Source organism: Numenius arquata, chromosome 4 (assembly GCF_964106895.1).
Source record: "Numenius arquata chromosome 4, bNumArq3.hap1.1, whole genome shotgun sequence".
Classification (NCBI taxonomy): Eukaryota; Metazoa; Chordata; class Aves; order Charadriiformes; family Scolopacidae; genus Numenius; species Numenius arquata.
In genome coordinates, this window is record NC_133579.1 from 34,827,576 (window position 1) to 34,840,565 (window position 12,990).

Below are 12,990 nucleotides of genomic sequence, written 5' to 3' on the forward strand. Positions count from 1 at the left end.
AGTAACTCCAGAAGACAAATGGTCCTCAAAGTAAATTTGGCTTAAGTCATCTAACTACAAAATAGCTCCTCTCAGCTGAGTCAATCACTTTGTATAAGGATGCTCTAATGGCATAGTTATTTCATTGACATTAGACTGACTGGATTAGCATCTGATGAGTGACAGCTTGTGGCTGCATCCCCTTTGCATTAGCAGTTCACGTGTCAGCAGAACTTGAGCTTCCTCATCACCCCAGGCCAACTAACTCCACTTCAGAGCATTACAGAGCTAGCTAGGGATTTTGTCTGGGGATGTGCATCCTGCTGGTCAGTGCTCTGCACAGCGTCATCAGCAGGAAAGACAAGCCCTTAAATACACGCTCTGAGTTACAAACCTCCCTTGGTCTTTCTTGCTCAAAGGAGGTGGAAAGGAGGGGATGGGATGGCAATTACTGTCAGTAAATTGCTCCCCATTCCTGTTAGCTCAGCTTCTCTAGAAGATGAGGAGAGGAGCAGAGCACACACTCTGCTCGTCCCACACCTCTCCTTTCATGCCTGCTTTGATGATGGAGAAGGCAGCCGAATTTATTTCCACAAATGTGAAAGAAGGAGGAGACCAGACAGAGGAGCGGGGTTCTTACTTCCACGTATGAACTTATTGTTCACATCAGAGGAAAAACCAAACCCTCTGTTTGCTCAGTTCCCTTCCCTCCTTTTTCTTTAAGCAGTTCTATTTCTAAGAATAATTCCCTCTAGTGCGTGGATTACAGTGTGAAATTCCACGTTACTGGGTCACTTCACACATTAAAAATAATCTCCTGTCACATGGAGTATCAGCAAGAGAGAGGTTTTTTTCCTCTGCCTGAATTTTCCTTTTTGTCCTCCTATACCACTATTCCACATCTAATAGACTGAGCTTATCACCTTACAGAAATGAATGCAAAAATAGAAGGGCTCTTGCTCCATCAGTTGTGACCCACTTTACTGACAAAGCGGACAATCCCATATAAAATGTCACCTTTGAGTCACTGGGAAATATGGCTTATAATGCAATATTGCTTCATTAAGAAATTTGAAGAAGTATAATTTAGTTATATGAGGTAAGTATAAAGGCTTATTTGTAGTGGTGAAATTTGTGTCATAAGCTGTTCTGGGGCAGCAAAGGCTGACATACAAACATAAGCAAGTTCAATGTGTAATTCATATAAAAAACAAAGGCTAAAATGTCTCAAAGAAACTTGACTTGTTCAATGTTTTTATTTCCAACTCTCACTCTCTGACTGCTTTCCCCTGTGTATTCAGCCCTGAGGTAAGAAATGCTGTTCAGGCTCCAGATATACCACGAGGTGCGTATGCAGCATGGCAGGGGAGGTACCATCACAGAGACAGTACGAGCTGTAATGAGAGAGCTGTGTAAATGCTCTCTAAAGGTGACGCTCAGACCACCCGTCTCTATAGATCGTTGGGTTGATATACATAAAGTCCACATGCAACTCTCTCTCCACTTGGCAGGACATGCTAGTAATGGGATAGATCCATTCCTATTTCTCTGGGCTTTCAAGTCTCAAGAAACCGTAAAAAAAAAAAAAAAAAAGTGTCATCCTCAATAACATTTTGCATAATTTTATAATTTTCAACTTTCACTGGAAGCTTGTGCCTCCTCTCTGAGCCTGGGAGCTGTGCTAGGACTCCTGTCTCCAGGGTAACCATGCTAAACTAAGCCCATGTTCCTGCTTCTTTCTGAGCCTTGGCTAGATTTTCCCTAAGCTGCTGCTGGTAAAAAAGGTAGCATTTTTTTGCAAGCTTACTTGGACAAGCAGCCCTGCTCTTTTCAGGCCCTTAACCAATTCAGGATTTCCAAAAGTGGTCTCCATGCACCAAGACCTGGCAAGAAAGATGCTCACACAAGTGAGGAAGCTGGACAGAAATAGCATCCCCCCCAGCCACAGGTCAGTAACTAGAGAGTGAGTTAAGCCACTCTTTTCCAAATAGGCTTGTGAAAATATGCTTATACACAAATACATAGGCTTCTGCTGTTAGCTGCCTTTATCTGTGAAGGAGTTTCTGAATAAAATACATATAGAAGCACTTGGATCAGACACAGCATCTGAGTGCTGTAAGCAGTAGGCTACAGTCAGAATCCCTGGGGTTTTTTTTGTTCTCTCTGAACAGGAGCCATTGCTATACTGTGGGTCTGCTTTGGTGCAGAGGCAGAAGGTACTCTATCCAAACCCAAAAGAGCCTGCAGGCTCCCTCATTCATGAGGGATGGTTTTTAACTCAAACTAGCATGAAAACTGAACCCATCTCTTCCCCAGTTAGGGCAACAGCTCCAAACAGCTAAGCACAAACAGGAGGACAAACAGTCCACTGACATTTTAAGCAAGCAGATCCTTCCACCTGATTCACATGGAGCAGGTGATCCAGTGGGCACCTCTGAAGCAAACCTGTCAGATCCTGCTCACAGAGAGGCAGGCAAAGAAATGCCAAAATGCTGAACCTTTTTTAGATCTATGTAAGAAACAGGTTGGCAGCTATTCAGTCACGTGCAGAACAGAACACCTCTTGACACACTGGAGGTAAAACTGTATACCACTCTCCAGGAAACAAAGAAAAGAAATTATGTATTTGAGGAATTTAGGTATTGCAAGGCTTAGCTGACAGCTGAGAAGGGATTTCCAGCATTTGAACTTTGGCACCCAATGGTTATTATACTCTCTATACACAAGTCCTGGATTTTCCCCAAAAGCTTTTCAGATACAGCTGGGGTGATTTTAATACAAAGACAGTATGTGCCACTTCTTTGCTTTAAGCAGAGATTGGTCTTCCTACACCAGCATTCCAGAAACTTCACTGAGCAAGTCCTGGATAACATTGACTCTTTTATTCAGTTATCTTCAGCTACTCATCACATCAAATGGAACTAGAAGACAGGAGAGCAACTGCTCTTCTCGTAGTCCCCTGTTAGCTAACTATATTCTGCCTGGATTTCCCAGTTAAAAAAGCAGCCCTCTCCATAGCGGGGCAAGCTTTCTGCAGGATACACAAGAGTGCATCTAGCTAAAGATTGGATAAAATTATCAAGAACTTGCTACCAAAGAAGACCATCCTGATCTACAGGTGGCACTAGGCACAGCAATGACAGCATATTGCATTGCTCAGTGAGAGCTTTTAACTTTCCCTCTTTCGTCAGCATGGTGCAATTCTCCATCAGCTCCTGCAGCAGCAGCAGCATCAGGAGAGACCTCAAAATCTCCCAACAGTGCTGCAACAGTCGGCATTTTGGAAAAGAGCCGAAATCAGCACAGCCCATTTCAAGACACCAGCCGGAGCAAAGACCAAGACAAGATCCAGCTTCCCACTGCTGGCAGGGCAGCAGAGCTCACACCACGACACAAAAGCTGTTTGCAAAGCAGCACACCATCTCCACCACCCCACACTCCCACACCAGCCATCCTCCTGCTGAGATCATATTCCCACCCTCCAGGAGCAGGGCTGCCTGCTAGCAATTACCCTTAATTTGGAGGGCAGGGGCTTTTGGGGAGGCAAGTTGACAAGCCTAATTGCCAGCAGCTGCAAGGCCCCGGCTGCTGAAGATAGGCTTTTAACCTCCACCTTGCTGGGCTGCATGTAGGCTATGTCCATTTGCTTTGACATCTTCAGAGGAAAGGCATTTACTATCACATTGTCCTGGTAGCCATTTCCTGCTTAATTACACCATAAAAAAAAAAACATAAAAAAATGTACAGGATATTAAATCCTGGCACGTGATGATGGGGTATTTTTGGGTATGACTTGTTCTTTGCTTCTAAAACATTTCCTAATGACAGAAGGGCAACCCTCTGCTGTTTTAAACCCTCCTCCCAGGCTGGACAGGAAAGCTCCTGCACTACACTGAGTCTGGGAGTAAGGGTTTCAGTCAGTTCTCAGAATGAATATATGTCTTTATAGCAGGTTTTCAGGTTTGTTATGGCTTTCTTGAGAGAGCATGAAGAGTTATTTTCACACTTTCTTAATCTAGAAGTGAGTTGTCTAGAATGTCTTCCTGAACTCCCTCAAAATAATTAAACTCAGCTTATTATATTTCTTTTCAGGACAATGTGTGCATCTAATTATGCTTCACTGTATGCCTCCCACAAAAAAAAAACCTTTTAACTTTAGAAATCCCCATAGAAAGAACAATGGACTGTACCTTCAAAATATAGTACACTGAGAATCTATAAGTACAATATATCAAGTATTATATCATTGTGTGGTTACATTTTCATGTGCATATAATATAAATCTGACAGCAGTCAAAATCATGGCTCTGTGTGCAGGCTAACAGCAACACACATTTTTAGAAATGAATTGCAAAGGTCTACTTCTTATTTACTGAATTAATTTATTTTATTCGGACTAATAAAACACAATAAATTAACTAACAAAAGAATGCAGAAGAAATCAAGGGACTTGGTGACACTCCTCCTCAGTGCTCTGAACATCCTGACCACCCTCTCTTCCTGGTTTCTTAAATCTGTTTAGCAAGCCGGTTCAGGTTAACCTCCGGTAGAGGATGGCATAACATGAATGAATTTCAATTTAATGTCACCCTTTTTGAACTGATCAAGCTTTCAGGTCAGCAGCAAGACCGCTGATGCTGTGAGCTTGGCAGGAGTCCTGGTGTAGGTATTGCCATCTCCCCATGCCCTGCTGGATAGTCCCGTCTCTGCATTTCCTTGTGGGCTGAACTGCAAACAGGGAACTGGTAAGGGTTAGAAATAAAAGGAAAAGGCTATTGTTCATAACATAATCCCACAGAGCAAGAAGGAGAAGTTGTGGAAGATGGGAATTACTATCAGCAAGGTCTTTGCTTCACGGCCCTGTTCACCTCCACCTCATCTCAGACAGGGCGATTGCTTCTTTACGAATGCAAAAGACCAGGTTAGGTGTAGATGAAAATTGTATACAGTTTGATTTGACTCATCATTTCTCAAAGGTATATTAAGGTATTAAGCAAAGAGAATACTAAAGCTGCATTTCACTCATTTTCCTAGTTTCTCTGTATTTAGTTACATGGTGCTACGTGTATTGGCTGAAACCCATAGACCCTCATCATCCACAACTGCGCCAGGGGTAATTAGGCATAGGAACACATCTGTAAACCAAGTTATTTGAAAAAAACCCCAATGTTCCTTCATTGAAAAATGAGCTTTGACAATGTTAAGACCTGTATATGTCTTAACATACAGCTGTCCTGAAAAATTGAGCTGTGCATTCTCTTACATTTCTCTAAAATACCATTTTTAATGTCAAAACTTGCACTTTGTTCATTCCTAAATGAACATGTTCATTCATGCCTATGACAGATGCCTTTTTTTAACATTGCTTATTTTATGATCTTGCAACTCTGACAGCACTCGGACAAAGGAAATAAATATATAAATATGCTGTTCAATTATCCATGACTGTAAAAATTTAATCAAACTGTTACCTGCCAAGAAACAGGTCTGACTAAATCACTCAGTATAGTGCGCTCCAGTGCTGTAGCTTCAGAAGGTATCAATCCCTAGCAAAAGGGAAGTATTTCATTCTTGTATGAGATTCAGATGTCTGATGTACTTTAAATATTAAATAGTTGTTACAATACCATAGGGAAACTTCATCCAGTTGTCTCAGGTGTATCCTGTCAGGATGAAGCTTTGCTTTGAAAAACCGAAACTCTGATAGGAAACCAGTGACTCTATACTTAGCTCCCAATGATGTCCCAGAACAAAACATTTTCATAGAAAATTAGGATGTACTTGGTGAAAATGAATGGAGGTCTATAAAGGATTTTTTAATTTGGGCATTTGATTCTCAACATATATGTGTTACAGATCAAGAGTACAAATACATTGACTTCTTGATGACCTATGAACCCCAGCAGGGCATGGACAGGTCACAGGGGATGGCTTTTATTATCCAATATTCTCACATCAGCCGGAGCACATCAAACATTCAAGGAGCAGCAGGTACCATTCTGGTAGAGCTCCACTTTAAATTGTGCCAGTGTAAATGCAGTATCTATGCAGCCTGAATCGCACCCTCAGTTTCAGAAATCTTTTTTCAGTACTTTCTGGCCAATTGTCTCAGCACATGTCTTGATCTATTACATGAACTGCTAAAAATTATGCTGCATTTCCTGGGTTCTATGTAGGACTTAAAGAAAAGGAAGGGGAGGTTAAAAAAAAATCTCAGGCTAGCTGAGTACAGCAGTAATTTGCTGCTAGCAACCTGAGGCTGAGAAGAATCAATTTTTTGTTTTGAAATGTCTTTTTCTTAGTAGGCTAGAATGCATATAAAAAGAATAACATTTTTTGTTGTTGTTTCCAAAACATTACCCTATTATTTTGTTTTATTGAGGGAAAAACTTTCATGTTGTGAGTGTTTCTTAAAATAATTTGGTCATGAAATTAAAAAAAATATTTACTTATACATCCTCAGTTCAAACCTTCATAATACTTCTTGGGTGTTGTTACAGGAATATGTGAGTAGTCCAAAACCATAATGCATTTTTTTCCTATTTCTTCAGTGTCTGGAGCTAATTTACAGGTGGGAGATTGAGAAGGAAGGTAGATTCAGTCATCTGCCTGAGGTTTGCTGGAATTATGCAGCTGAGCTGGACACAAAACGCAGGTTGCTTTCAGTTCTAGGACCAAAGTCATAGATCATTTTGGACCTTGGTGAACAACCCCAAATCTCAGTGTAGGTCTGTACTGCAGTCAAAAACATTACAATGGCTCGTTTAAAACACAGCCATGCTCCATTTAAATGAGGTAGCGTTGGGATTGGCAGCCGCCAGGACCTTGGCCTAGGTACACTGCCCAAATATTTACCCTCATTTCCAGGTAGGAGGTTGGAGCTACCAGTGCGTTCCTAGGTGCTACCTCTAAATTGTCATCAATAACTAGCCTTGCCATGGTAAACTTAGCTAGGAGAGTGCACCTGATCTCTGGTCATGCTTCTGGCTGCCATATAGATGTCACCTTGCTTAGGCTAATCTGAGTAAATATTATGTATCAAAACACAAGGGATGTCCCACAATGCAGGGTTTTTTTTGTGTTATTTATGTACCAAAGAATGAAGTTGTTGATGCTACTGAGTCATTCAATTTAATTCTGAGAAAGCCAGCCATGTGTCTGGTCTCACTAGCTTTGTATCTGTCCAGAGATTCAGAAGACCACTGGTGGCAGACGTTGCTGTGTCCAAGAGCATGTTGCAGTATTAGAGACAGTGAAAACCTGTCACATGTATTTTAAGCGTGTGGAAAATCTGTTTTAAGCATGTGGAAAGACAGAAAAGGTCAATCCATTAGAAATGTGAGGTGCAATGATTTTGTAAGAGTTGTGCATAGCTTCAAAGTAATGACCTAATGGGAAATTAGTCAAAGATCATGCCTTATATATAGGTAGAGTGGCAGTCAGGATGATCAGTGTCACTTGCTGGATGTCACACTAATTCTGTACACCCAGAAAATGAATCCTAAAGAAATGATTAATTTGGAGTCTGCTCCAAATTTCTTGCAAGCCTTTTGATGATATCAAGGCTCCTCTATACATACAACAGAAGCATTCACAAACTGTTCTCTCAGATAAAGTATTTATACTTCTAATGTTTATTTATTAACCTGTTAGCATACCAGAAGATATATCAGATTTCTTCTCTATAAAATTATTCCATTGCTCAAGAGGAATTTGGGTTTCCACATTATTTTATTCTATGAAAAGCGTGAAAATTAAAATCTCTGGAATTAAGGGCAAAACTAAAGAGTAACCATATAACATCATTCATTAGTGACACAAAGTGATGTTTTACGTACCAGAATAACAAGGTCCTCTTGATACCACTGTTATCTCTTTCTGATGCTTGCAAGAAGCTCTCCTGAGGAAGCATTCATTTTGGTAAGTGTCTCCATTTGATCCACAAACAGGAATATAGTTTGTGTGACACTGAAAAAGAAATTATCATAGAATCATAGAATCATAGAATCATAGAATGATTAGAGTTGGTAGGGACCTTAAAGATCATCTAGTTCCAACCCCCCTGACATGGGTAGGGACACCTCCCACTAGACCAGGTTCATAGAATAAATTAGAATAAATTATGAATTAACTCAGTCATACAAAATCATGTGATTAATCTCATCTGCATATTAATATACAGGAAGATAGTTGTGTAAATATGAATTACTAGCAGTAACTTATAAACCTCTCCACTAAAGGAAGATTTAAAATACATTAGTTTCTCAATGTCACTGTATCTATTCCTTTCAGATCACTGAACTAATAGTCCAACTCCTTATGGGCTGAACATAGGAATTTAGTAGGAAAGATTAAAAGAACAAAATAACTACAGTGGGATTCAGTAATGGCTAGAGGGAATATGACAAGCATCTAAAAGTATTGGAAGGATAAACACACTGACGAAAGAGAGAACTTCTTCAAGATAATACAAGAATGTATGACTAGGCACAGGGGGATGAAACTGAGCAAAGGAAAATTTAAGGTGAACAGTGCTTAAGGGGAGACTTGCTGATCTTTTCAGTCATAGAATGATCTTTCAAGGGAGATGGAAAACAATCACCATCCCCATTAAATTCATGAGCATCATGAGTCTGTTTTACTTGGTCAACAACTATAATAATGCTTTTGTATTACTATACTGAAAAATTTAAAGCTCAAAGTCAGTAGCATTCATACATTTAATAAAAAGCACAGAAGAAAGGAAAATTTGTCATTTGGAATGGTTTTGGCAGGAGCAGCCTGTATTCTGCTGTTTTCTTACGTTGTAAGCAAGATGGATTATGTACCCCTTCTGTGTATAATATGTATTAAAATGTTGGGAAACGCCGAGACAGGCAATCCGCCTAACACCTGTGAGTGCTGCACCACTCCCAGCTGAACTGGAGAAGGAGACTGTGTGGAAAAGGAGACATTGCCTTGTTTGGGGCTGTGATGATAACTGCAATTCCAGGTACCTTTCGCATCTTTCAAATCCCAAGGCAAAAAAAAACCCCAAATGACAAAAAGCAATGAACAAAGACACAGACTAGCCACCAAATTTCTTAACCATACAAAGCGTATGACTAAACTGGTGTAGTTCAACCAGTGAGTGTTCACACAAAAATAGCAACATTAGATAAGCTAAACTGCCCCAAAAGGACAAGAGTTTCTTCACCAAATTCCAAATGACAGCCTCTGTCATAAGAGTTTCTTTGTGCTTTAGTATACACAAACTCAAAATACTCAATTTTTAAAACATAATTTTGAAGGGAATTATCCTTCTTCCTTTGTCACCCTGCCATAGATGACCAACTGAGAATGAACTAAACATGCACGGGAAGAAATAAATCATGCTGCCAGCTCTGAAAATTATTTCTAACAGTTTTGTGATACTTTCCCATAGTGAGTAGCTTTCAGACATTCATCCACAACCGTCAGTCCTGTCATATCTCACACTGAACAGTCACTTCTAGAGAATAATTAAACTGGCAACTATTGGAGGGAACAATACATTCAATAGATAATTCTCTATTCAATATTAAAGTTGCTGTGTGATGTTTTAAAGCTGCAGGTTTCTGTCCTGAGGATAGAAAATGAAAGCAAAGTGATTCCTTTTTTACAGTTTGCTAAGACTTTAGCAATTTGGTACAGTGTAGCTAAAAGTTCTCATGCAAATGTCCCTTAGGAATAGTTGTTTCCTTGTGAGGAAATCCTCTAATAGCTTGAATGACCAAAAGGGAGAGCATCTCTCCAGGGACAGGACCTGCTCTGCACAGTGTCCTGAGGGAAAATCCATCCAGGCTCCATACGATGCTGCCTGATTGCGGAGGGCCCAGCATCTGAAGGGATGTAAGGTTTACTCCTTATCTATATTCCTTTTCCTATTCTGTCTTATTAAAGCAGTTATTAAACTATTTGTTATCAACCCTTTCTTATTGAGGTTGAAAAAGAGCCCCGTGCCAGCTCTCTCTCACCTCACCTCCCCATGCTGGTCCATAACACACTCACTAGGTGTTGGTCAGTTTTTAATTTAGGTTTTGTAAAACGTCATCCAAATTGCAGCAAAATATCTTTCCATAATTTTGGTGAACATGTGTTATCCTCCACCTCCATTATAATAAAAAGGAACGTATCCTTTTTCCTGACTAGGACTGCAGAAAGTATGGATATCACTAAGGTCATTGCAAGCAGAGCACAACTGAATCCTTCAGCACCTCTCCTACAGTCTAATTTGTAAATATGATTCTGGGGAATCAAACTTCAATATCTTGTTTTATGCTAGGTGACTTGGCAAGACAGAGAAAGCCTACAAGGTATTCAGAGAGGTCATGGCCTGCAGAGTTCTTGCTGCCATGACTTTATAGCTGTTTCAGTGACACACTGAAATTTGGCAGCCAGTCATCTCCAAAGGGGATCCTAGGAGGAAAAACTATGACTCATTAATATTTAAAGTTTTAGAAGACCAAACAGTTAAGAAATGCTGCCAGGTCTGGAGTGGTGGCAGATAAAGAGGAGGAGAAAGGAGTGGTGATGCCTGGAAGGGAACTGAAATCTCAGCGCATTTTCCTGAATCTAAGGGACGATTTATGCCAGCCTTGGCCTTAGTTCAAGGGTGGCTGTGAATAGCTGTGCCCCTGTGTGGTGGTGCTAGTTGCAGCTGAATAATTAAGGTTGAAGGTTATAGGAAGAATTCAACCTATGTGTGAAAAATAAAATACCTTCTCCTCATCCTTATACTTCTTTCCTTAGAGTACAGGATTAATCTTTCAAGAAGTACAGGTGAACTTACAATTAGCCTAAAAATAATACTGGTTTTAAAAATGGATTCTTCAAAAAAAAGTACCAGCTTATCACATGGGCCAGTTCCTTTTTTAGTCCTCGTGACCTGGATATTAGGAAGTCGTAAAGTTTACTACCTACAGAAAATAAATGAAACCTTTTCTTAGCCTAGGGTTGAATTTCTTTTTCTTTTTTTTTTTTTTTTAATCATTACTGGGTTTTGATTTTATTATTTTTCCTAAATAAAAGTTACAGCTAGAGTGAAGGTTAATGAATAAACCTCTTTTCCTAAGAATTTTTTCTCCCTTTGAAAGGCAGTCATATCCCATGGTTCTTACGGGACGTAAGCTGCAAGATGCCCCCACCATAGGTACCCACCTGAACAAGACCACATCAAAAGCCAGCTCTGAAACACTGGAATCTAAAACCAGTGTAAGATCACACACACACTGTTGCTATTCTGGTTCCCCTTCATTTATTATTTATTGGAAACAGAACACAAGATTATTTTTAAAACACTGAAGGATATCCCAACCTAGGGTTGGTTGATAATACTGCCACCTCTTGCAGTTTCACTGGGACTCTCATAATATTTGATATGTTTGTCCTGGCTATGGATTGCAAAAAGAAAGAACTTCAGTATTCAATTTTATCTAAACAGTGAGGGGTGGAAGGGGAGAAAGGACTGCCGTGATAGTTATAAAAACTGTAAACTAAAGGCTCAAAAACCAGTGAAGCAAATTGAACTTGCTACTTACTACTTTAAAAAGTTCAGAGGATTTTTCAAAATCAGATTTCCATACTGTATTTTTTCCTGAATGGGACTAATTCACTATTTTCATTCATAAACTTTATGATCACTGGTAATCCGGTTATTATCTGATTTTCAAAACACCTTAATATCTTCCCGGATCTAATGTACTACATTTGGCCACCAGCAGAGTGGGAAAGAACTCTACAAGTACTGGGTATTAGAGTAAGTAATCCATAATAAATACTGTGTTTAATTTATAAAGCTTCATCTGGTGTACATGACAATACTTGGCTGCCCTGCTCTGGGTCACCTCCCCTCCTGTCTTGAGTCTCAGGGCAGGATGAGGCAAAGCTGGAGGCACCAGCACCTCTGCTCATGCTGGTTGCAGGGGTCGTGAGAGCCCAGCACATGGTGGCCCTCTCTTCTTTCCCTCATCCGTCTGTGCTGCCAGCTGGCTTACCAAAACCATGCGGGGAGCTAACATGATGCTGCACTCTCCACTTGCTCCCTGAGCACACCCTGGTGAAGTTCAGTCATGTATCATCCCAAACAGTGCCATTAAAAGAGGAGCTTATGGTTAGGTTTATAGAAGCCTGCTGATGAGTGGAATTTTTAAAGCGGTGATTCTACACAAACTTCAATGCACCTGAAAGATTGGTCAAAAACGGCAAACAAGAAGGTGAGCAGCCCTTACCTGGAACTGACACGCACATTTCAAGCCATCGCCCTCTTCCTTGCACACTCCTCCGTATTTACATGACGATTCATCACACACTTTTATGTCGGATTCTCTTACATTTAGTTCTGTGAAAAAAATAGAAAAAGGAGACAGAAAAAAAGTTGTAAGATGAGTAATTTTGGGGACTGTCTTGTCCTTAAATCCACTGAGTCCCCCTGTTGCCTTATGCCCATAAAGAAATCAAAGGAAAAAAGCCAGGCTAACTGCCACTAAAAAGGCTAACTGCCACTTCACCATGCAAACAGATACAGAGCAGGCACGTGTTTGCACTGCCCAAATTCCCTTCCACGTCCCCCCTGCCGGGGATGCCCCCGGTACAGGACCTTCCACCACAGAAGTTGTTTCTAGCAGGAGTCAGGACCTTTACACAAGCCACAGCCCATGTTTCTCACCCGCTACCTCTTTTTGCATTACTCAATACAAAGGTCCTGAAGAAGAAAAAAACCAAAACCATCAGAATTTCTCTGCCCGGTTTTCCAGTCTCTGTCTTGCCCAAGCTCTTACTCTTCAGACTGAAAATAAACCAAAGTGTGATTAAACTATTATAATTTGCTTGCACTGTAGGAGCCAGAGTAATGAACCAGAGCCCTCTCTTAGTTGCTGCATAAATATATGGAGCACAAATGCAGCTCCTGCCTCAGTAAGCTGGCAGCGGAGGCAAAGGGGCTGTATGCATCAACTGCATAGGCCCTAGCACCAGCACAAAGGTTGCTTAAAT

At 40.5% G+C, this 12,990-nt stretch overlaps 1 protein-coding gene across 1 annotated transcript in view; it reads right to left on the bottom strand.

Moving 5' to 3' along the window:
• Positions 1-12,990, bottom strand: part of TMEFF1 (transmembrane protein with EGF like and two follistatin like domains 1) — a 123,399-nt gene that overhangs the window by 38,551 nt on the left and 71,858 nt on the right. Inside the window, exons 2-3 of the mRNA XM_074146584.1 lie at positions 12,228-12,337; positions 7,818-7,947 (exon numbers count right to left, since the gene is read on the bottom strand). Of these exons, the coding sequence (XP_074002685.1) occupies positions 7,818-7,947; positions 12,228-12,337 (240 nt within the window). The remainder of the gene's footprint in view (positions 1-7,817; positions 7,948-12,227; positions 12,338-12,990) is intronic.